Source organism: Melopsittacus undulatus, chromosome 9 (genome assembly GCF_012275295.1).
Source record: "Melopsittacus undulatus isolate bMelUnd1 chromosome 9, bMelUnd1.mat.Z, whole genome shotgun sequence".
Lineage (NCBI taxonomy): Eukaryota > Metazoa > Chordata > Aves > Psittaciformes > Psittaculidae > Melopsittacus > Melopsittacus undulatus.
The window spans coordinates 29903802-29929675 of record NC_047535.1 but is presented as its reverse complement, the minus strand read 5'-3'; the positions used below and the strand labels follow the sequence as shown (position 1 = coordinate 29929675).

General features: G+C 44.3%; 1 protein-coding gene across 1 annotated transcript; it reads right to left on the bottom strand.

Annotated features, from left to right (window-relative positions):
* Nucleotides 1-346: 346 nt before the first annotated feature.
* On the bottom strand, nt 347-24485 carry LOC101881756 (monocarboxylate transporter 2-like). Its single transcript, XM_005149472.2, has 4 exons — nt 24269-24485; nt 9104-9247; nt 3473-4348; nt 347-636 (listed from the first exon to the last, which is right to left on the bottom strand). The coding sequence occupies exons 1-4, from the start codon at nt 24483-24485 to the stop codon at nt 347-349; spliced, it is 1527 nt and encodes a 508-aa protein (XP_005149529.2).
* Between the last annotated feature and the right edge of the window lie 1389 nt (nt 24486-25874).

The window sequence follows — 25874 nt, the reverse complement described above, 5'->3', positions numbered from 1 at the left end:
ATGATTCCAACACTGCAGTCAAAGAGAGTCAAAGAGTTTTGACTGCATGGTGGGAAGATCCAGCCACCACAATACTCAATGCAAAGCCTGTTAGGCTGCTGGAAGAGCTCTGTATGGATTTTGATGGCCATTGGCCTTTCACTGTGTACAGATGTAGTACAAATACTGCACTGTGTCCTAGCACTTTACAATAAACCAAATTTGTTTCTGTTCTAGTCTTCTCCTACAACAAAGGAGAGGAAGGACATGGCAGAACATAGAGCAAAATTTAAAAACCTAGTGTGATTTCACAGCTGGCATTCACTTAACCCAGAAATAATACCCCATTCAGCCCACAACAACAGGTTTAAACCTCAATTATGCCATTCACTTCCTTCTTTGGTCCTTGTTCCTCTCTCAAAGGTTCCAGCTCAGGCCCATCCTGTGTGGTTTCTTTGATCCAGTTATTTCTGCATTCATTTTCTGTCCTTACAGTTTTAGGATCCTCTTCTTTTGCCTTTCTCTCCTTTTCCTCCTTGGCAAGCATGCGATAATTATAATAATTCATGATGAACAGGAAGGTTCCTGCCAGCACCATCACAACTCCACATTTAATGAACATGTATTTATAGTCCCCAAAGGTATCAATAAGCTTTCCTGTAAAAGATACATATATAAAAAAAGGAACTTAGAGATGAAGGTAAGAATATTGTGTTTTCAGATCCTAAAGGACACCCTTGTGGCTTTAGGATAAAATGAGACATTCCCCAGACTTCTGATCTCTTCCATAAATACTCTGATCCTTCAAATACTTGACGTGTTCCATTGTATCCTTTGGGTAGTCAACACTGAGATAGGTAATACTACCAATAATTTGTGCAGTTAAGTAGAAAGTGACAGGAAACCTACATTACAAAGTCTGGACTTTTCAGGCACACCTATTTTTCCCATGCAGAAACTAATCTCATCACAGAGACATTCTTTCCATTGACTCTGGTGATCACCTACAAGGGTGTTCATCTGAGTTGATAGCCATCAGGCTGACAGCAAAAGCATCAGCTTTTGGGAAGACCTTCATGAGATAGCACTTGGCCACTCAGTCTCACTTCACACTGATGACAAAGACCCTCCAATTTATTCCACCACTGCTCATTCACCAGCATTAGAGGGGACTCATCTTTTGCTCACAGCTGCCCTTGCTGCATTTATACCCATGATGTAAAGATGAAAGGGCACTGCGTGGAACTAGAAAACATTAGTTCCAGGGAATGCAAAGATGATGCTGTCAATGTCAGATAATTTCAATGCCAAGACAAATGTGACAGGTTCTTCTCAAAGGTTAATGCCTCTGCCATGGAGTTATAGAGCAATTGAAGGGAGACGGCTTAATTGAAATGTCACTGTTCTCCATTATGTCAAAATGTAATGAAAATCTTACTGGGATTATGATCCTGAGCATTAATTCCATTTACTGGTGCAACACCAACCATTCTTAACATCCCAAATCCTAATTAAGGTAAGACCCACTCCTAACCTGGCCTTCACAGTACAGATAGCCCTCCTTGAAACTAGCCCATCATCCGTTAGCTCTCTGACTTCTTGGACTATGTTCCCCTCCTTAAAAAGTGGGACCTTTAATTACTTCCTGACTGAACCCTAATGTTGAAAAGCTGATGATTAATTATCCCACTGCATTACACTAACAAAGGATTTTATGGCCACCAAATAGGTTTCTTGCTCCCAAAAATAATAATTTTTAACTGGTTTTGGCCATGATTCTTCCTGAATCATTCCTAGATATCTTGGAACACCATTGCCAATGCACTGGTTTTCATGTTACTGGTGAAACATCAACCAAATGCTAATTGCAACAATCTTCCCTTTTCTGCTAATCAGGATGACCTAGAGGTCTCCTAAATGAGTTTCAATGAGAGTTTTAATGAGCAAAGTATTGGAAAATTCAACAGTAGGATCATCTTGCCTCTTTTCCTTTGAGAATAAAATAAAGTCATAAAACACACTGGGAACAATTTACTTAGTTCATTAAAGCAGAACCCTGCAGTAGGTTATTAAAATGCCAAAGAGCCAATAAATTTGCTGCTTATTAAAATGGTGGGGAAAAACCTACAAAACTAATATTCCTGATTATGGCATAGAACAGTTTTAGTCTCATTAGCAGTCTCTGGTCATTAACCTAATCTTCCACACAGCAAATTGTATCATTCAGAAAACAGTAATTTTGAAATAGTATTTTCTTTTGTTTGTCATTAATTAAATGAATCAGTAAAATAGCAAGAGGATACAGCTGCTTCTGTCACATTGGATGGGCTACATGGCAATATGAAGAATTAAACGACTCTGCAAAATGTGTCATACAGAGTATCAGCCACGTCTCAGTTTTGAATCTAGGAAATAGATTTAAAGTGACTTCTTTCTGTTCATTCTTTACCTATATTATGACACTGTTATATGAAAAGAGTTAGCAGAGTTTAATACATTCGAATACAGAGAGCACACACATACTAATTAAATTTTTTTTCATACTTAAAGGTGACCAGTTCCCAAACTAGCTATTCAAACTTTCATACAGGTGATATGCAAGTTGCAGGACAGAGCACTCTATAGATATGACAGTATCTGTACACTGAGATGATGTCACCTATAATGTCATCTATTTCATAGCCAAGTCAGATCTGATAAGAACTTTACTTAGGCCAAATGCCAGATTCAAATATCATTCAAATTCAAAATCCATGTCTTCCAGACAAGGTGTGTTCCTTGTAGAAAAAGAAGTGAGTGCATGCTGCAGAGGAAAAGAAACGGAGGCTGCTAAAATGACAGAAGATCACTGTTCCCACTTACCTTCAGATGACTATAAGCCCTACTGGAGGTTCAATATTGTCAGCATGGACCTTTGAGGGTCTCTGCCTGTTGATATTTTAAACCATTCCATCCAAAGTAAACCTTTTTTATGATTATGATTATGATTATTATTATTATTTTTGGAACAGCCTTATCAATCTGTTAGATTTAAGGCTGTGATGATATGACTAAAATGTGATTATATGATAACTAAAATCCATAAAAGGAAGTACTCAAAGCCTTACAGACAAATAGCAAGGCTTAGGTTTGATTCAACAAGAGAATCTGTTAGAACTGTTGTGGTTTACTGTGCTTTAAAATGTGGAGCTTTTGCAACAGGAGAAGTCTCCAGGAGGAGTCATCTGGTGTTGCAGGAAGTCCCACTCCGCAAGTTCAGTTCAAGTGGATGAAGGGATCAGAAAGGAAAAGATCACTTCCGAACTGTTGACTTCAACTGGAGGGCTACACAGGAAGGAGATATGTAAGACCTGCCGTCCCTGTTCAATTATTAGTGGAAAAAATGGTGGGTGGGAAGCAGAAAAAACACATTTAGAATCACTTCTTACAAACTGTGCTTGTAAGAGTCTAAATGTGACAACCCAGTGGGAACAGAGGAAGAAAATGCACTCACCTCCAATAGGTGGCCCAAGCAGTATTGTACAGCACTCTGCAATGGTGACCAGGCCAACAGCACTTGTGAACCGGGCAGCTCCCACAAGGTCCATGAGTGTTTCAAAGAGCATGGCACAAACCATGCCAAAAGCCAAGCCAAAAAAGACAGAATAGATAACAAGTCCTGTGTAGCTCGAAGCCAGTGGGCACAGAAGGTGGCACGTGCCATTGAAAGCGATGGAGAAGCTGAAAAAGTATTGAATCCGTGGCCTCACCCACTTGCTGTTTGCAATGATGCCGGTGGTAGGGCGGGCAACTATATCCACGATAGCAAGGATTGAAAGGAGGAAAGCAGCTGAATATTCATCAAAGCCAATGTGCTTTGCATAGGGTGCCAGAAAAATAATGGGGGCAAAAAAACCCAGGAACATGAGCACATTTCCAATCAAGTAAATCAAAAACCCTCTGTGCTTAAAGAGGGAAAAATCAAGGTACTGATTGATTTTTTCACAACAGTCCCTGTCTCTTTCCTCTTCTGTTTTGTTCTTCACAGGTAGGTTTGTGGGACTACTCATTTCCATGGCATCTTCAGTGTCTTCTCGTTTCAGAGCACCCTTCCCTTCCTCAGTCACCTGAGTTTTGACTGATGCTGTGCCTGGCCCAATGGGTCTGAAGAGAGCTCCTGCCACACAGCAGTTCAATAAAATTGCTCCAAGGACTAAAAAACTGCCTCTCCAGCCAAAACTGTCAAAAAGGAATTGGTTGAGAGGAGCCAGGGTGCAAAGCATCACAGGGCTCCCTGCCATAGCAAGGCCATTCGCAACGGGTCTTCGCTTTAGAAAGTATTTACCTATCATTATCACTGATGGCTGGAGGTTGAGAGCAAGGCCCAGACCTGGAACAGAGAAAAATAGTTGAGACACAAAGGAAGACAGGAGACCCATTTATCCTCAGCTCATTGTTTAAGGCAAACTCATGAGCAATTGGTCCACTGGTGGCTCTTCAACATGATAGTCTGGATACAAACTCTGCTCAAGATACCCCTAAGCTAGCACGGGGGTAACCAGATGACACTTGCAGTCAGAGAACACTTCTTCCTCTTGCACAGCAAATCTCTTGGGTGGCAAACTTACCACAAAGAGTTTGTTTCAGAATAAATTGAAACTATAACTCTCAGTGAGTTGATTTTGTCCAAAAACAGCAGTGTTGCTGCAGGAGAGGATGGATCTATTAAAAAACAAATGACAGCTCCCAGTTGGAGGAAGGTTACTGTGGCTTGGACAGTGCTAACCACCAACCCACAACCTTCTCAGGTGCATCTTGATCTAGCACCCCCTTCCATGGGTGGTGGGCACCCAACACTGCTGCTGGGCACAGAAAATAACATCACCCTTCTCTAGCCACTACTAATGTGGTTGCATGAGCAGTTCAGGTCTGATGCAAAAGATGAAGAGGTCTGCAGGTACACAGTAGAACAGCGACTGAGGATGCTAATTAAACAGGGCCCTAGAGTGTTTCTTTTAATTAGAATTTATTTTTATTGCACTTAGATATATAAATGGCATTACAAATTTGCATTGCTAATTTAGTTAGCCAGCTTCCCTTGCACAGGTGAAATCTGAAGGCAAATGCTATCATGATCTCAACTTTCTGTGGTTCTGAGAGCACTTGCCTATAACAGTCTCTTCTTTTCAAGCACTGCTACAATGTGCAGTATTTCCTTCAAAAGTTGAATTTTCAGAACTCCATCAAAATGACATTTAAAAATCATATCACATATTTTCCACCCTATCATCCAGGAAAGAGTGAGCCCCATTAGAACAAAGCAGAAATGTAATCCTTGAAGTGATTATATCAGATATATCAGTGATTATAACATGAATCCTGAAAATAGGGTCATGCAGATTTTTCTTGTTCATTAGTCTATATAATTAGTTTGTTTAACTGTGCAATACATAATTAGGCATATTGCTTTACAGGAGAGAATTTAGAAAGGTCAAGGTCCTCAAAATTAATTAAGGAACACTATCATTAGGTGCTGGTAGAGCAGAATCCATCTGATGCAGCAGAATTCAGCTGATGTTGCATAGCTTCAGTTTGAATGGTTTTACAAAATGATGATTTTTGCCAAGTCTAAGATTCTTTAAATACTTGGAGGTCTGCAGCATTAAAATAAATTGAAATGGCAACAGATTAACCTTGATATGAAACGTGTTCTCAGCATGAACCTTTCTAGATAGTCCATTTATTTGATAGGGCATATCTTCAGGAAGTATGGGCTGCTCATAATGCATAAGGGGGTAAATTCATCCCCATGAAAGGGCTGACCTGAGGACTACAGAAGCAAAACACAGCCTTGCTTAGAGAAAACCCTTGTTGGTGCTCAGATACAGGAATGCAGCTATTTTCACCTGAGAAGATGAAGCACAGTGGATTAGAGTTTGCTTTAACTCCCTATTTCCCACGCTGGTAGATAAGGGCAAAAACGGAACCATCACTTCCACAGAATTATTTTTGGTAGGGACTTGGCACATGTCATGCAGAGAAGGAAAAATCAGATCCCAGCTACTTGCTTAAACAATTATCTACTCCGTTTTTTTATTATATGAACATTAATTTGCCAGTCAGACAAATCTAATTTAATATTACCTCATGCTCTTCCCATTAATTAAATTTGGAGAGTTTCAAACTGACTGACTGGAATTTCAATTTGCTTTAAGCTTTTGGCTGACTTTAGTTGGAAATATTTATATCCATTTTACTCCAGTTTTCAGAACTACAGCAGCTTTTCCATAGCTGAAATCATTACTCAAATAACCACATTTTCTCCCCAGGAATATGACAGAAAAGCCTATTGATGGTGTGGCATGGATAGAAGCAAGCCCATGCCAAAAGGAGCATCCTTCCCTAGATTAAATACGTCTCCCTCATAGTAGAAAGAAATAAGTGGTGCTACAGGAGTAAGCTGTGTAGCTATTGGTCTTGTTCTTAACTTATTAGCAAGGGAAGAGTCTACAGGTATTTCAATGCTCAACACTTACGGCTAAAGCAAAACCTGTAGTCTCACTAGTCAACATGCTTCACCTTAGATTCTGCTTTATTTTATGGCGGTCTAATTGGTACAGATGGAACTAAACTCTGACCAGTTGTTATTGCCTTGTATTTAGCTTTGAAATTTGCTGCTTCTACCTCAGAGTTGAAGAAGGGGTTGCATGCCTAAACATCTATTTAATGCACCTAGGCTGGCATCTATCCAGGTCAACAGCTTGCAAACCCCATTTCTTTTTCTAAGCACCACAGGGAAACACGTGAGGAAGAGAACATGGGTTTTACAGTGTATGCAAAGTGCCTCGTGCAGCCCACAGCTCAGTGCCATCAAGGACAGAGCTGCTTCAGAGCAACAAAGCCTTGTCCCTGCTCTGCATGCAAATGGAAAAAGACATAATCAAGAAAGCAACTGAGACTTCTGCATCTAATCCCTCCACTGTAAACAGATACTTCCTGCTCTGCCCCTCTGAAAAGATTGCTATTAATATGCCAAAAGCATAGGACTGTGGCAAAGACCTAGTACCAACTATCTTGGTTTTATCTCCATCCTTGTGAATTACACAAACAGGGTCTTTCACATCAGCCTGTTTCCTTTTCAGGCTGGTAGGAAGGAGGCTAGAAAGAGTGTCATGTTTACAGGTCGCTTTCCAGTCATTGCAAATCATCTTTACAGAAGTCTCTCTCCACTGATGCTGTCTCAGCTGCGTGATGAGCAGGCAGCTTCATAATTGCCCTTGAATGCTTCTGTGTTAGGCCTGACCAGCAAAAGCACTTCAAGTGCAATTAGAGGCATCAAGCATGTTAGCAGGATTATAAGCATCTTCCCTTCTCTGTCGAATTAATATTCCTTCCCCAGCACACACACCGTGTCTGGAAATGATGGGTTATTAGCTATGACCTCATCCATACAGCTGCCTCCATTCAGCAAGCAGGAGGAAAGGATGTACACAACAAAATATGTGCTTTGCTCTGAGGAAATATCACGGCATTAAAGACAAGGAGATATTGGGATTGTTTGCCTTGTATCTTTTTGCTGGCACAAGGGTTACATGTGTGCATCAAGCACAGCTCATACTATCAGCTCTCTGGTGTGAGCAATGGACCAGATTTGTAAAGATATTAGGGAGTAAAACAGAGCAGGGTCTTCATAAATCCTAGGCCCATTGGAATTAGGCACAGAATTCCCCCCTGGCGTGTTTTTGGGTAATCTTTGAACACAGGAGTTAGTGCTTTCTTATAGCACTGTTCCTTGCCTGAGCCCTTCTGTTTACCAAAATGCATATATTTTTAGCAAAGGATTTATGCTTTCCATGTGCTAATCCAGCATTAATCAACTTGCTTGAGGACATTTGTTTAGTACAGAATGATGCAAGCTCATGCATCAATAACTATTGAATTTATTCATGGGAGACATTGGTTATTTTTATTTCTCATTGCTTTGTTTATGGAATCTCTTTCAAGGAATCCGCAAGATTTAGTCGTTCAGTAATAACACAGTTTCATCTAACTGCAGTGACTCTACTTGGAAAGATTAAGTTTTAGGAGAGGGAATCTTACACAGGGATTTATCCTCTACTGTATGGATTTAATAAAGCAATACTGGCATAGGAGAACAAGGTGACAAACTTTCTGTCCCAATTTACTTTGTTAGTGGCTGGTTTTATTGATTCTAAATGTTGAGCTCGTGCTTTTCATGATCAGAAAGCAGCAGCACTTAATACAGCTACAGAGAGATAGGGAACACTCATTTAAATGTATGCCTTGCAACCTCAAAAGCCAGTTGTGAACTCATTGTGTCATGGTTTTAGGCAGGTGTTCTCAGTGCACTGGAAAGAACAGTGGCTGTACCTTAGCCAAAATAATCAAACAAAAATGCTTACAATTAAATCCGTAACTCAGGTTGAGAACTCCAATCCATCTACCTTTAAAAGCAATAACCCAGCACCTGCAGGCTTTCAAGATGCTGGACGGAGCCTATGCCTTTTCCTGTTTAAGTTTCCAATATGGATATTCATATTTCAGTACAGACAATTCAAATTGTAACTTCAATAAGGAAATACAGTCTTATTTTTTCTTAATAGGGAGAATATTGCATCTTTTCAATCAACTCCAGTGGTTATTATTTTCAGATAACCTCACAAGTAGACAAAGCACAAGCAAACACCTGAACTCTCATTTCCTGTATCTCATAGAGGGAAGACAGGACACAGTAATATAGGAAGACAGGTGCTTTCTTCATAATCACACTTCTATCTTGAAGGGCTCGCCATGCCCAGGGCAGAGCGCAGTCAACCTGCATTCACTTAAGCAGGAGCTGAGGGCACTGATGGCCATCCTCACCATCACCTCCAGGCAAGAGCACCCATCTGCAAAGAGCAGATCCACTGCTATGATCCCGCACGCAATGTTCAGGAACACAGCGCTTAGCAGGGGATGTGCTCTTTGCTAAAGCTCATCTGGAGCACTTAGTAAGAGAGGGCCCTTGTCCCACCAGCTTTTTATCTCATTTCCCATTACGTTCGGCTGCTGTGCAAGTGTGAACACCCCAAGCCATCATATGTGAACCTCAAGTGCACATGGAAAGGAGATGCTTTGCTCTTACCTGTAATGAAGCCCACACAGATGTAGAGCTGCATGATACTGGTGCAGAAGGCAGCTGAGACCATCCCAATGCCACACAGCAGGCCTCCAAGCATAACCACGGGTCGGCTGCCATAGCGGTTTACTAGAATACTGCTAATGGGACCTGGGGAAAGAGCACAGAATGGTCCTTGAGGTAGGTATCTTCTGACAGAAGGGCATGTTTTACACAGAGGAGGTTAAAACCTGCAATTTCAGTGCCCCCGAGATGCTGCTGACAGCTTCTAACATGACTTAAGGAAGAAAATGGAAAAGGAGAGAAAGATGATCCACACTGTGTGGAGATGGCAGCATGTCCCATGCCACACTGTGTCACTGTTGGTGACAGTTCCTGCCCCCAGGACTTTCAAGTGTCATCAGAGAAGGCAAACAGCAATACTAAATCAGGTGAACACATGATCCCAACATAGGACCTCCTTGATTTATTATGATGCTAAACCATACACACAAAGCAGGGGTTCATATTACTAGGCTGATATAATGAGTACTGTTGCATTTTTAATGCCTCTATTTAATGTAATTCCAATAGTGCTGACCAGAACTGAAGCTTCAGCAGAACAGTTGTTAATTAAATCTTAATAGCAGTCTATGTAGGTAGAAATGGTTTGGGATGATGGATTACCCTGATCTCAAAGGAATCAGTTTGGTCTTGCATTTATGTAAAGAGGTGGTGCAGGACAGCACAAAATTAAGAAGGAGATAAATGGCTTAACAAAGACTGCACACAAGGAAAGGAAGCACTGAAATCTGAGGAAGTGAAACATGCCAGCAGCTTTGAGTGGTAGAGGAAAGAAGGGAGGTTTTGTGTATAGTAGTCCCAACTAGCTGAAGGACTAGTAAAAATCAGAATCATAGAATAATCTATGTTGGAGGGACAATGAAGGGTCTCAGGACTAACCTCTTGCTCAAAGCAAAGACAATTCTAAAGGTAGATGAGGCTGAGATGTCAGAACTAGGGAATGCAAACAGAGCAGGAAAGAGTGGTCCAGAAATCAAGCTATGAGATGGAAGGAAAAGATTCTGTATTCCTCAAAAACCCTGAAGCAAAGTGCTGCAAAAAAAAAAGCTGGAAATGAGACAGGGGGATACAGGCAGCATTTACTATCTTATCTTACCTAACTAGTTCTGGTGCTACTCAGCAATGGTGTTTCAGAGCCCAGTGTGCCTGCTTGCCTTCATTCCTGCCCTTAGGAACAGCCCACGTTGTCCATATATGGATTACTGGAAAGAGGTATTTTAAGTTTACAGGCATCTCTGAAGAGTTTGACTGTGGGATCTACCTCACTGCAGAGCCAGTTAGTAGGATATTTACTTTGGTTAAATAATCTTAGCCAGAAATAGTGCCAGAACTTTTTCCAGACCTTGCAAACCATAGCACACAGGAATGAGACCCAAAAACCCCAATATTCCCTGAGCATGGCTGAGAGCATCTGAACAAGTTCTCAGCTATTACAGCGTGCAAGAATAAAAACCAGTAGATGTGACTGGTTTAATATAGAAAATGGACATATAAAATACTTCCCACTAGATGTCTAAGGTCAAAACACTCCTAAATGAAATACACACAAGCACAGTCTTAATAGCACCCCTGTATCTGCATGATCTGAGGCTGGTCCCCCTGAATACACCATTCAATCAACATTTATGTGAGTGTATAATTCCACAGAGAGCTTATTGTCCTAAGCCAATGACTGGATTCACATCATGCATCCTTTTGCTGTACAGAGCACTATAGAACTCAGCTAAGTTCTGGGGAAAGAGATAGATACATCTGATCAGCACAGCAGGAAAGGGACCCCTTTTCTCACTAAGCTTTCCCTGGTCAGAGCTTGGACTTGCATCATGCTTGAGCCAGTGCCAGCATGTCCTTTAATTAAATAGATCAAGCCAGTGTTCCTCGGAAAGGCACCAACATGTTCATCTGCAGCCTAAGGGCACACAACTCTTCCACTTTTCAATTTTCCACATGTCCATATTTCTCCAGAATCAATCTAATTACTCAACTAAGAAAATGTGGTTTCAATTACCTTTTTCCACTGGAAGAGGGCTTTCACATTAGCCCTAAAATACAGGATGTCCCACCATGGAGCAGAGCATTTAAAGCCCACAGGATTCTTGCTAAGGCCCCTCTCCTACTCTGACGAAGGACAGATCCCAGGAAGAGAAGCCCCTGCTATGAGAAGTCAAGCAAAATGTTCACATATGTTCTACTCTTGCAGCATCCACCTTGGGAGAAGGGAAATATGGAACCACAGTGCTTTCACTCGAGTCCACAAGCTCTTGTATTGGTTTCACCCATCAGTTAGGATGGGTTTGGACCATGACAGCAGATGATGAACTGGAAGGGGATGAGGGTGGGATACATTCTGCTCTGATTCTCAGCTATGGGGACAACCTAGGATAGAGGCTGGAGTAGATGAAAGCAAAAACTTGTATCCCAACCACTGGCTTTACAAATGGGGGTGTCACTGTGGCACCCTCCACAAACATGCAGTGTCCTCAAATACATCCCAAGACATATTTGAGCCAAGAGACTACAACTGGTCCCTGTTTTTGTATTGTGTGATCTCTTGGCAATGTGTTTCAGCAGTGACCTTCAGCAAACAGCCTTCATCTCCTGTAACCAGCACTGTCAGTTTTACAGGGGGATAATCAACCCCACTTGTTTGCCAGTCTGGGTGGGAGAGCTGTGGTCTCAAAGGCATTACCTGCCTGGGCTGGGCTGGGTTGAGCTCACAACGAACTGTGATGAACTTCAGAAGCAACATCAGCCCTTCTCCTTCACAGCCTGAAACCTTACATCCAGACCCTGTGGGCCTGCTTTGCTAAAGACACAAAGCATACAGGATCAAAGCACACGCTTGTGAGTGACAGCATTTGATCTTCCTGACCAGCCTCACCCATATAGAACTGAGGGCTGGAGACCTCCAAGATACTAAGTGCAGCCAGTTAGAGGAGAAAACAGTAGCAGAGCACTGAGACTAAACCTTTCTAGCCATCAGAGAACCCACAGCAAAGGCCATGATGAGCACTCAGCCTGCAAGGAAAGCACCATCTAAACTATCCCATGCTTTAGAAGACACCAGAGAATCCAACCCAACGACTCAAACAGTTGGGAAACCAAACTTCCCTGAGCGGCTGCTCACAGGCCAAAGGTTTTGTAACAGTCCTGAGCAGACCTTTCAAATGCACTGAAGCAAATGCAAAAATCACATCCCCAAAATTACTTCCACTCAAGTCATTTGGTCCTACAGAAAACCATGGGCTTTAATGGAGCAGCCTTTCACAAGCTGTCCCATCTCTCAGCAGAAACCGAGAGTGTGCAGTATGTCACATAGCTGCTGTGCACACTTCAGCACACAAACCCTGCCAGTTGGGGCAGGCACATGAAGCACAGACATGTGCATCTTCACCCTGCCCAGATGTCTTCACTGATCAGCATCACACCCAACAGATCTAAATGCACCTCTCCTGCCCTGCTCTGCCACATGCCACTGGCAGCGTATCTCTGGCAGGGGGCTTATTAGCCATCAGACATTAGATAACTTCAACAGCAGCATTGTGGGGAGCTCTGGAAAACATCATATAGCTGAAGTCAGGGCAAAGGAATTAAGGAGAGGCAACAACAAAGCCCACACCTTTGGGAAGTTGTGGGAAATGGGAAACACGATTACTGCTTTGCTTGCAGCTATTGCACAAATTAAAAGTGTGACAGCCCCTGGAAACACGGTGGAATTGAAAAGCAGGACCTGTCATTTACCAATTATTTAGCCAGCATGAAATGAATAAAGATGCTGTGTATTACCACACAGGAACCGTTTATAGTAACAGTGTGTGCAGCTTAGTTCCCAAGGCACCTTTACTTGCTAATACCTGCCTGGTCAAATGTGCAGAAACCACAGGCTCCCTTGTTCTGGCACCCAAACTAAATCATTCTTCCTTCCTGTGAGCCAGGAGAAGCCATCAGGAGTTGGGGTGACTTCTACCTCTTAATTTACAGAGACAGGTGAGGACAGTGCAAGCTCTCAGGAAGCCGCTATTTACCTGGCTTCACACCTTGCAGAACCAGCCACATGAATGCTGCCTGAGTCCCTGAAAAGTCATAGCAAGGAGCAAAAGCTTTCTCATCCCTAGTGCATAGCTTCTCTGGGACCAGGGCTGGTGTCACCCAGGCAGCACTGTTCCCACAACCCCACCACCATGGCAGCACTGCAACATCTAATGAGGAAATTAGAAGTAAAATTTAATCATCCCTTTGTAACCCAACAGATTTTGAGGACAAGGTGCTTCACTGCAGGAAGAGATGGCATTTCTACCCACCCAGCTTGGGAAACAAGGCAGCCCCTTCCACAAACCAGAAAGTGGCTTCTTCCCTCCTGACCAACTTCCAGCCATCGTTTATCATCTATAACAAAGAGAGATGCTGAGCCTCATCCTGCTGCTGGCTTTGTTGAGAGCTGTGCCCATGCCTCCGCACCTCCCCTGGCTCACAGGGCAGTGCTGGAAGGGCACATGGTCTCCAACGGGGCTACCACCATGCCCACCAGCAAGGAAAGAGCAAGGAAAGCCCACTCAAGCACTTCACTTTACACCCCAACCCCTTGCAGAACAGGGTGCACACAAGAAGAGTTTAGTGCAGTAAAACTCTGCAGTCAGGAGAGCAACAGTTTACAGCAAATATCCCTGAAAGATGCAGCCGGGATCATGGCATTCCTGGAAGACTGATGCAATGTAAAGCGCTATCCGCAGCCCATATAAATCATGCTGGTTTAGTGCCTGTCCTGTATAAAGCCTCTTTTCTCATACCTGTGACAGATTTCCATTTGTTGTCAGCTGGTACATGAAAGGCCATGTCAAAGAAGCTGATCTTGGTGGCAAGCAAAACACAGCAGCTCACCGGTGGGAAACACAGCAAGCCCTGTCTCATTTATTAGCTTGTCCAATTACTTCTCACCTTGAGTTTTGTGTTTGTAGAAGTGAAAAGGACCCTGAAGAGGAGTTTGCAAAACCATAAAGAAAATGCAAAATCCTTTGGTCTCCACAAAGCCAGGCCATTTGTTATTTATTCTTTCTGAGCTGCTGAACTATGATCCAAAGAGGATTGTAATGCAGAGCTGGCATTTAACAAGAAATATCAATCCAGACTGGCTTAAACTCTTGCAAGTACAACAGTACTCAAAAAATAGACACCTGAATTGCCTTTCTGGTTTCCTCAACAAGCCTTATGAATCTTTTATGAGCTGCAAAACTTCCAGTGGTGGTGCAAAACACAATGTATTTTAACAAGGACTAAAGCATTCTTGTCTCCTGTATCTCTGACAATGTTTATATGTATCTATATATCCTTTATTTATAAAGTTTGGTTTGTCCTTTTTTTTTTTTAACTTAACCTAATTCTAACATAATTTTCCCTTTTTTTGGTGGAACTTGGATGAATTTCTGCCAAAATATCTCTGTGCAGGGCCTTCAGAGCAGCAGCTAAGAGCTGAGACTGAAAGACTCATCCTGTAACCTAGGGGACTCCATACAACATGGAGGTCTTCCCAGGTTTCACAGGACTGACCTTCTGCCAGTGTAAAGTGGCACAGAGCCATTGCAAACGTTACACACCTGATGGTAGGACCATTTGATGGCCATAGAGATGACAGAAGAGCAAACCTGCATGGACCTCAATGTTGGCAGATTTGGGATGTTGCCCCCATTGCTGGGACTTCAACACACAGCTCAGCTTTTCCTAGTTTTCCACAGTGACAAGCGGCTCTGAAGAGCTGTTCCTGCAAAGGGACAGTGGTCAGCACCAAAAGAACTGCCCAGATAGTCAATGTTTTTCAACTACTGTTGGTATACTAAGGAATAGCATGATATACTAAGGAATGCAGCACAACATGACTGACATTGACTCTATGGAGTCACTGGGGATGTAAGAAGGAGCAGAGCATACTCAGCTGGGGCGGGGAGGAATCATTTATACTGATAAAACAGTCTATTACTATACTAGTAGTAAAAGGACAGGAGTAGGCCTGCAATTTCCTCAGTAACAATCTCATTCCCTCAGTGGAATAACAACACTGTCTTTGGCCTTGTAATTCATCGACTAGGGTACCAGCCCACTGTAACAAAGCAACCTCCTCATTACCCCACAAACAAAAGCAAGTGCCTCCATGTTCTTAACACGTTGCCAGAATCCACCAAGCTTCCAAGGCAGAGGGGATCAGTATCAGCAACCAGCACTGGTAATGGTGCACAGCCCCAGAAAACAATTCTAAAGGCAGGGAGAAGGGATGAGAGGGTTAAAACCTGCAGCTTTTCACTCTTCTTCCTTGCTAGAAGACCAAGGGTCCAGGACCTGGATGGTCATTCACATAAGTATCACCAGGGCTTGGAGAACGGCTGCTCACTGTAGTCCCACAGTAACTGAGCTTACTGCATGTGACAGCTCCAGATAACTAGACAAGAGCTGGTGGTACCTAGCAATAACACCATATTACGAGTCCCAGTTGCTTGATGCAGACAGCTTGCTTTGCACCTGCAATGGGTTATGAGCCCACACACAACAGGCACTTCCTCAGGCAGGGCTGATGGAAGCAGGATGTCCATGCACAAGCTGGAGGACAAGCAGCAGCAGCAGCAAACAAACACTCCAAGAGGCTACCATGGTACCAACTACCCCTCTGCCAGACCCCAAAGGGCAGCTTCCAAAGATCTGTTCATCCCCAAAACCTCCCTGATGCTTTCTGTTAGTATTACTTTGCACTGCAAGTAATCATTGTTAAATAAGGAGGCTGAAGTACAGCATATGCAACAGCAGCTACACCAGCTAACCCCTCACCAGAAGGGGGGGGGGGGGGGGGGGGTTAAGAAGTGTGAGCTCTGAGCCACTTTTGGCTCAGACACTGCAGGTGAGGAAAATGGCATGTACATCAAAGGTGCTGGGTCTCGGTACTGTATCCAGCTCAGAAGGCAGTGGGTGTAATGATCTGCTGCAGAAATCAACCTGCATCCTCCAAGAAGGACCCTGACCTCCCATCACAAATATGCATTTGCCACAGCAGCATCCTCATGTTAAAAAAGAAAAAGGCAGCTGAGGCCCAAGCTTCAGAAAGACAAAGTGTTCCCTCCTTGATCCAGCAATCCCACCTGATCAGTGCCTCAGCATTTCAATTTCCACATCACACAGCTGACTCTCACTGCTCCTGCAGCACACAGAGGAGCCACAGGCCAACAGCTCCAAACCTGGGGCTGAAGCCAAGGTCCTTCGTGTCACTTCATATTTAGTCAATTAAATAACGGCTCCTGTAAGAGGATGGCATTGCAGGTGCCTGTGCCCAGTGGTTTCCCTGGGCTGCCGGTTTGGATCTCCCCACACAGCAGATCACAGCTGCTGACCTGCAGAAGGTCATGGCTTCATGGGTTTTGAGTTGCTTTCCTATGGTTTCTTTAGCTAACCTCTTGCTTTGGCAGGACCACAGGCTTCTATCCCTGCCGCATTTGAAGCATGGCTGCAGAACACAAGTTTCCTACATGGCTGAAACACCTATTCCCCAAGATCAGCAGCTCTTTGTCACTGGTTTTAACACAATTGCTCTATTGGCAAATTAGCTGCTACCTTGCTGTGGATTCCAAAGGGCTTTGTCTACCTCCTGGAACTTCTACATGTTTGAGAAAGAGACCAGTTATGCTGGAGAGTCATCCAAGGGCAGAAAAGCTGCAATCATAGAATGGTTTGGGTTGGAAAAGACCTTAAGATCATCCAGTTCCAACCCCCGCCATGGGCAGGGACACCTCACACCAGACCGTGTTGTCCAAGTCTCTGTCCAGCTTGGCCTTGAACACTACCAGGGATGGGGCATTCACCACTTCTTTGGGCATCTGTTTCAGTGCCTCACCACCCTCACTGTAAAGAGCTTCTTCCTTATATCCAACCTGAACTTCCACTGTTGAAGTTTAAACCCATCACCCCTTATCCTATCACTACAGTCTTTGATGAAAAATCCCTTGCCAGGGGAGTGGATTATAACTTACTCCTGGGCTTAACACCCACCTGTGAAGTGTTAATACCATCCCAACCAAAACTCTGTGCATTCTTTTTCCTAGTTCTTATTAATCTTGGGGTTTATTAAGTCTCCCACATCCCTATTACTGCTGCCTGGTGACCTTGCTGGCTCCAATGAAGGGCGAAATGATGAAGCTTTGTGACCAAGTCCTCGAACACAGAAATATTTCACCTGAAGCTACAGTGCTATTAGAGCTCCTAAGTAGAACAGGGCTATTTAAAAAAATAAAAAATATAAGCACATATGTGATGACCTTGCAGGGCTTGAGTCCTCTCTGAGAGTCAGGAAAAGTGTATGAATCTGCAGCATCATCCATTACAGAAACCAAATCATTCCTCATCCAGCTTTCTTAACAAAATCCATGATTGTAATGGTGCTGCTGCCCTGGGGATTGCCCCAGTGTGGAAAGATGCCTTGTTTCAATAACAGGCAGGCTGATTGACTCTTGATGGGACTCCAAGAGGTGATAATGATAAGCAAAAGGATGCAGTCCTGCACAGGGCAGCTGAGCAGTGGGTACACAGGGAGGACCTGACCGAGCCTGGACCACAATGGCAGGATGCTGGATAACCACCCTGGATAAACAGAGATATTCCTTTTGTTTTAGCCCACACATAATATCCATGTGGAAAAGCACATGCCTAGGGAAATACTGAAGAAAGCCCTGCTTGAGAATTGTTGTTGAACCAATGCTGCAAGCACATAACTAGAGTGAGCTCCCACAAGATACATCACTGCAAACACCACCTGCCCTCCCCTTCTTTCTCCTCTCTCATACCCCTCACTCAGCACTAAGGGCTCATGTCACTTTGGACACCCTCAGGAACTAAGGCATCCCACAGGACGGTCAAAGACAACACAGGATCTGGATTTCCTGGAAAGATCAGTGAGCAGCTGGATGCACACAGAAGATCCATGTTGCATGTGTATCAACTGAGCATCTCCAAATGCAAACCGAGCCAACCCTTTTATTTCTCTGCTGAGTCCATGCTATAGAAAATGATGGGAAGCCCCATAGTGCAACCACTTCCCAACTCCTTGCGCACCCCCAGCCTCCTCCCTGATAGTGTGAGTAGCAGAAAAGGCCTTGACTCCGTGTAGGCCCTGCTCAGCAATCATAAACACACCTGAATTATAAAGCTGTTTTCAGCACAAATCCAAAACATCACCCCAGACTAGATACAGTGAAGAAAAGTAACTCTAACCCAGCCGAAACCAGCTCAGAATAGGCAAACTTGTGCCTTGCAGAGATTATTTCTTAAACCAGACCACAGCCCCATAGGCTATTCCATGCAGATAACCTATCTCTCACACCAGCAGCTCTCTTCCCCATAGTGATGGGGATACCCACTTGTTTGAAACACCACACACAGCAAATCCACTGCAGAACACTGGGCAATTCACAACACATAATTTTGTCCTAAGCTATCACCAGGCTTCTAGCACATAAAGCCCCTACCTATCAGGGCACATCCTGCCCTGGTGCTTGTTGCCCATCAGCATTGTCTGAGCCAAAAGTGGCTCAGAGCTCACACTTCTTAAAGCCTGGGATGGACTCTGCTACCCACATACTGCCTGTTCTTTAAAAGACCCTACACCTCCCTTCCCGTGCCTCAGTGTCCCCTTTTAGCACTGATACTTCACAACCATTTGCAAGCACCTGGGATGGGTAAGAGCCCTGGGTGAGGTCTTCTGGAGGCAGAGAAGGTTTTGATGGAGCCCAGAGCAGGCCAGAAGAAAACATTGGCAGTTTTGATGAAGTGAAAAACTGCAGAATCAAACTCGTTATTAATACAGCTTTACCCTGCTGTATGTTGTAAGGTGCTTTCTAAACCTGTCACTGCAATTTATCATGCAGCAGTGTAATAAAACACAGCTATAAAATTTTGGATTAAATGCTCAAGGTCAATGGTCGCCTTTCAACTTCCCAGTCTCTTCCTTGCTGCTTTAGCAGATGCCCTGTTAAGCAGTTACAAGCTCTGGGAGTAAGTTTCTTTGGAGAAAAGATGCTCTATTGTGGAGCATCTCCAGAATTAAATCTTCAGCCATTTCATCTAATTACAAACCAATAAATAATAAATAACAGAAGTAATAAACACTGACTGGCTTCAGGATAAGGCTTTTGCTTCAGAAACACTCATTTTCCCTTGTGCTTGCAAAAGGTAGCTCTCTGCTCCTGTCTGAAAAATAGACAGAAGGTGATTGCCCAATTTTAATATACATTTGGATGGGTAAACCCAGCTCCTTGGAAATGTTAGGGGGAGTATTACAGCAGCATAGAGTAAGACTGAGACAAGGACTCCACTGCACTACATTCTGACTGAAAACAGTGTATGGTCCTGATGAAACTTAACTTTATACATAAAGGGGCAATAGAAGCAGCTCGTATTTACATCTAAAGTGTACACAAACATGCACAAGGCTCAGCTGCACAGCAATTGCAAAAGAAAGAGATTCTTCAAAATAAGGGGGAAAAGAAGATCAGATGTCCCCTGTTCCAGCCCCAGCTATTTAGGCTCAGCAGCTGAAATGACTGTGTCAGGAGTTAATCTATGTGTTTCACTCAGGTGACTCCTGTTTCATTACTGTGATGACAGGAGCATCCTCACCACACACTCACTATTAAAACCCCCTGAAAATGAAGATATTGTCCTAGATACTATTTTCTCTATTCTGGCACATGTGCCAGAAAGCTTACTGCTCAAGCTCTAAGTTGGCCATAATAAAAGACATTACTTCTTCCTTCGATCCTTGCCTCTCTCAAAGCCTTAGAGGAGACTATAATAGCTATGAGAACATTGCTGCTATTAAATTAGTGGCATCAGTATTCCTTATTTTTAGAAGGATTGGCTGCTTCCCCTGATGCTGTATAGGGCAACTGAATTACCAGCAAACTAATACTGTTTATCCTTTCTTTTCTGGGAGCTCAACAGCCTCCTGCTTTCCCAGGTAATGATTATCTCCAGGAACTCATCTGTGGCCTAGTTTGAAATGTGTCACCCTAGAAAATGGGAGAAGGGCAACTCAGTTTAGTATTGTGAGAGCAACACATGGCCCAAGACAGGAGGTGAAGGCCAAAGGCTTTTATTTTTGCAATTATATTAATTGAGTTTGTCTTTCCCAACAAAACTCATCCCTGTACATGAAACAAGACCTTGGGAACCTTGGTGCTGGCATAGCAAAGTCCAAGGAGGCAGTTCACAAAGGAAATCCTGCCAAAGGCATGCAGCAGCATGATGGGCACCCTGTGATGCTCACATGTTGGTGTGCCTTTGTCACCCCTAGAGCCTGATACCTGGAAGCTGAGGTGCAGCTGAAAGCATATTTAGGGAAGGATGATGCAATCTTCCTTCCTTTTCTTTCCATCCACTTCAGACTCTGCTCTGTAATACTTTTCTCATTTAGAGTAAGGAATTAGCTCTGAGCTCACTCCAGAAAAAGTATAAATATTGCAAAACAAAAAACCTTTCTTTATCAGATTCATAGGTTTCACCCTGCAGGATTTGGTCAGGGAAAAGCAATGTTCCCTTGTGCTCCTCACTCACACACCTCCCAGCCTGCCCTCTGCAATGGGAAACAGGGAATTGCTGAACATGAATGCTGGCGAGAGCTACAAACACCCGATCATAAAGTCCAAGCTATCCACTTTACTGCACACTAATCTGTTTTACTACTTGTATTATAGTGACAGAATTGTTTTCAGCAGCCTAGTTCAGATTAAGAAACTGGGGGATAAGACACATTAAAACTTCTGCAATATATATTGCCAGAGCCTCAGCTGGTATAAAACAGCTTCCTGGGGGAATTCAGCAAAAAGTGAAGGGCAGAAACAGTCTCGGCTGCTGGTTTTCAGTTTGAGTCTGAAAAACTGGAGCTGCTCTGGTGCTACAAGCTAAAGCCTCAAGTGATCACTGTAAATCTGCATCCATGCTGTCCAAGTAAAAAGGGCTGCTCCAGTGGAGGCTTGGGATGGCTCACGCGAGTGTTTTCAGAACACAAGCATTTGCATTATTTATGAAACACAAACAAGCTCTGTTACACAGCCACGAAGCCTAAGAGCAAATCCCCACACAAGGAGCATGCCAAGGAAATGAGGGACTATTACCTAAGGGTGTTTGCAAACAAAAGCTGTTGTCACTGAAAGCATCAGACCCTGCGCTCCTGCCCGGAGCTCTTAGTATCCGAGGGAACTGACTGCCTGGGGCAGTCCTCGTAGGGGACATCCTGTGCTTGGATGTGCCTCCCTATCCTGCGTCCTGGCTCAGGGAGCCACAGCACAGGGACACGGCTGAATGCCGGCGAGGGAACAGGAACACTACAGCCTGAAGCTCCCTGAAGCCAAGCGAGCAAACAGCAGAGCCTGTGCATGCTGCAGGAAAGCTTTTGATCCACATGTTTCAGGAACACTTTTTGATGCAAATCACTGCCATTCACTGCTGATGGAGGTGAGGCAAGGTTGGGGCTTTCCTCTCATGGCTGTGATGCCCACACCTGACACCAGCAAATGCACCATTCATCCCCTCCAGCCCTCGGGCCTGATGCTTCACATAGGGGATACTCAACATCCCAACACGGCTCCTATATGGCTGTAGACTGCATCCCCCTGCAACTCCACACAGTGACAGTTCTGCCTCACCGCTGATATGGGAAAGGAATGGGCAAGCTATGGCAATAATTACCTGGTTTAATAACTCCACTAGTTACACAGGACTATGTTGAACACTTCCTTTGGCATTTTTGAAACTTCTTTTCAGGAGAGATCAGCACATCCAGTGTTAAACCATTCTCTGGTTTTTCAGCAAACTTAATCAAGCTTTGCATGGGCATCTGAACAGCTCTAACAGGCACCGCAGCAGAGCGAGACTTGGGCAGCCCTGTTCCTTTAATGAGAATTTCCAAATCACTGAAGTCATTCATAAGTCAAACCTGCTCTGGTGCTAAATGCTCAGTCAATCAAATGAGAAGTGTTAAATACACTCCTGGGCACGTGTGTTCCATTTGCTCCATGTTCTGCAAACTCCCATCACGCGCCTGTCTGCAGCCACTAACTGACGGTGTCTCAGCCCAGATCACTGCAGACAGGGGTGATCAAACAAGCATAAATCTTATCTGAGAGCAGAGCAGAGGAGGGGAGGACTATTAAATGGACATAACTCTGAGCAACTGCAGTGGGAAGGTATGAAAGTACAATCTCCTGCATTAAGTCTAAAAGCACCTAGATGGATCATCCCCCATATTACCATGTAATAGCATAAGGGAGAATAAGGTTAAAACTCCTTGATAAAAGGCAGGAGACAGCTGACTAGGATAAAAATCTACTACAGTGTTCCAAGTACAGAGCCACTGGCTTGAAAACTTGGAGAGAAAGAGAAGAAAGTGGGTTGGAAAGCCTGCAGACAGGAAAAGGCAGAGGTGACCAGAGCAGCATTTCACCAGTGATGTCCTAACTTTAGTACCAGACCATGACATTTACAGCAGCCTCCACTCATTTGCATACTTTTGGCACCAAATATTAGCCATCTTTTTGACTTTCAAACCATGCAACTTCCTAGACACTCGGATGTAGACACTTGAACAAACCAAAGGCATGGGCTGTCTGCTTTGCCTTTTTTTCCCACCTGACTGCTTCAGAGACATTCCACATAGTTTACCCCAGCCTTTTAAAACAGCTTTTAAGTGTAACCTAAATGATAAGTGGTCCTTTTGCCTGCCTCCACATAGCAGTGTTTCCCTTTCCCACCACAACCCACTTACTTCTGTTGAGCCTAAGCAGAGCCTGTTCCTTTTGACTGCAGACTGCTTATTGATATTGATGTGGCTGAGGCAAAAGTGCTTTTATCTACAGCTAATAACAAGCCCTAGTGGAAATCTATCTCCAAGAGGCAGCACTCCCCAGGGCTTGGGCCCAGCATCCCATCAGGGAGGCCAAAAGTGTGGCCTGGGACAATGGCACTGACTTAAGCTGCTTGGGTCTTGCCCTCAAAGTGCTCCCTTTGTGGGTTCTCCAGCCAGAACTCAGCCCTTGCAGAGCTACTTTCTGTTGGACCAAGCCTTTGCAGTGGATTATGATAGAATGGATTACTATAGGCTCTGATTCAAGCATCTCTTTACAAATCATCTTTACTTTCAGCTGTGCTCTCCAAAAAAACACCACAATGCATTATTAAGTAAAGAAAACAACAAAAAAATCCCTGTTTTTAAAAAGCAGCATATTTTCAGAATTGCCTGAATAGCCAAGATAAATATTGATAAAGTTTCCTGCAAGCAGAGCATGGCTCCCATCTGCCACCCATCACAGACTCAAAGGCAGCCCAAGTTTTTCACTGAGCCATGAAAGTGCTATCAGAATCATTTCAAGAAGAGCAGAGCTCTGTGCACTGCTTTGCAACTGATAAGAATGATGGACTCTGGCGATTCCACTGCTGTAATTATAAGCTGCCACAAGAAACAAGCAGATACTTCATTTATTGCTCCACTCCACACTTGCCTTTGGCTGAAACCCAGACCCAGCTATTGCTATTCTCAGGATGTTTTCATTGATGCCCATAGAAAGCTCTTTCGATTTCTGAGCAGGGGACCCCACTACTACCATCAACAACACATGAGGGTCAGGCCTCTGGATGCACAGAGGCTTTATAAAGTCCTCTGTGCCCATATTAATAAAATAAGCAGGAAAGCAGCAAAGGTGCTGCAACACCAACCAAAAACTAAGGGAATGTCAACACCAAACTGCTCACAGACCACATTTCCCAAGGCATTTAGAAACCTCCAAAAAGCCAAAAGGCACCCAGAGAAATCAAAAGATGCCTGAACCCAGTAATAAATAAGGCAGGCATCAGACATGTTTGAAAATCTGAACCAACACCAATTCACCTCTGAAAAACTTCCCCTCAACCCCTTTAGGCTCCACATATGACTCATTTCCCTAAGGGACATTGGAAACATTATCATAAATGAACCTGTTGATAGTACCCCTGCAGATGTCCCTCTGCCCTGTCCCAGAACTTAGATTTCTGGCTTATTTGTGCCCTTCCAACACAGCACGCAGCAGGGGCTGGTGCAGGTTTACTCACCGGCACCGTACGTTGTGGCCAATATGATGGAGGAGATCCACGCGACCTCGCTATAGGATGTGCCAAAGAAATCTTGGATTTCTTTGAAGAAGATGGCTACACCTTTGGGGAATGCGTACGCAAAGCCGATAGACACGAAGGCACCAAAGACCACCACCCAGCCCCAGCCACCATCTGGTGGGCTGGGGGCTCGCCTTGTGTTAGCAGGGGGTGGCATGGCTCCTCGGAAAGCCTGAAACACAAGGTGCAAAGGTGGAGAGTCAGTCCTAGACCCCCAGTCTATTCCATATAACTGGTATCTTCATGTTAAATGGGAAAACAGAATGTCAGGGGTGTAACGTTAGAAATAAATAACCAGATTGAAGCTGCGATGCTGCTGCTTCACATCTTTGATGTGAATCTGAGAATCACAGAATCAGCTAGTTTGGAAAAGACCTTTAAAATCATCAAGTCCAATCTTCACCCTAAGACTACCAAGACTACCACTAAGCCATGTCACTACGGATCTCATCTACATCGCTTTTGAACACTCCCAGGAATCATGATTATAGAATCATGAATACTTAGGGTTGGAAAAGACCTTAAGATCATCTAGTTCAACCTCCATGCCATGGGCAGGGAAACCTCATATTATCCCTATTCCAAAACCTGGCCACCCTTTTGGCAAAGAAATATTTCTTAATATCCAAGTTAAACCTCCCCTGGTGCAGCTTGAGGCTGTTAGCTCTTGTCCTGTGACTTGTTACTTAAGAGATGAATATACCAGTTATATGACATAGAGCCTCCTGCATCCTGGGCCTGGCAGGAGAGCGGGATGGTCCCAAGATATGCACAGTGGAGGTGAATTAGAACCAGTGCACCACCCCATCCGTGTGTGTCCCCAGCCCCAAGACAGGCTGGGCTGCAGCCCCAGACATGCATAGACCCCACACCCCAACGTGGCAGCACCCACCTGCAGAGTACAGCATGGACACGAAGCCCCTTGTGGCTGATGGGACTGGGCTGGAATGGAACAGGATGGTTGGGACAGGGCGGGCAAGGTGCCTGCACCGCCCCACACGGGGCCAGCCTGCCCCAGCCCCTCACTGGGTTCTACAGCCTTCCTGCTTGTTCCTTTCCCCTCCCGCTATCACTGCCTCCCCCCCCCCCAGCCGAGGCACACGGGAGGCAGCCGCAGTAATTTCTTTCCTTCCTTGTGTTCCCACCAACATCCCAGCTCCGTTCTCCTCCTTACAAAGTCTCTGGCTGCTCTCTGCTCCCATACCTCCACAACACTGCAGCCTCATGGTCATTCACCTGCTGGTTATGTTCACCCATTCCGTTATGTTCACCCATTCCGTGTATATTCCAGCTTTTAGGTCGAAGTCTGTTTCAGGAAGCGATAGCAATGTTTGCCCTTACTGGAAAGTTGCAGTTTCACTGGAGACATGCATCTTGCTCAACCTTGCCTCCCCCTGCCTTAAGTAACAGCCCCTGGCTCTTGGAGGAACTTGGCCTCATGCCTTTCCAGCCCCAATTTTGGGGCCATACATATGGAGCCATTACGTGAGTGTCAGCACCCTGTCACCTCCCACAAGAGACCTTCTTTCCTCTTTGTGTAACCAGG

What these genes read in the sequence shown, in the direction of transcription:
- LOC101881756 (XM_005149472.2), bottom strand. Translation starts at nt 24,485, where the DNA reads ATGCCACCCCCTGCTAACACAAGGCGAGCCCCCAGCCCACCAGATGGT. An exon ending in CTGTGTGGGCTTCATTACAG is followed by an intron (nt 4,349 to 9,103) that starts GTAAGAGCAAAG and finishes TCTCTGTTCCAG; the next exon opens with GTCTGGGCCTTGCTCTCAAC. An exon ending in GCTTGGGCCACCTATTGGAG is followed by an intron (nt 637 to 3,472) that starts GTGAGTGCATTT and finishes TATCTTTTACAG; the next exon opens with GAAAGCTTATTGATACCTTT.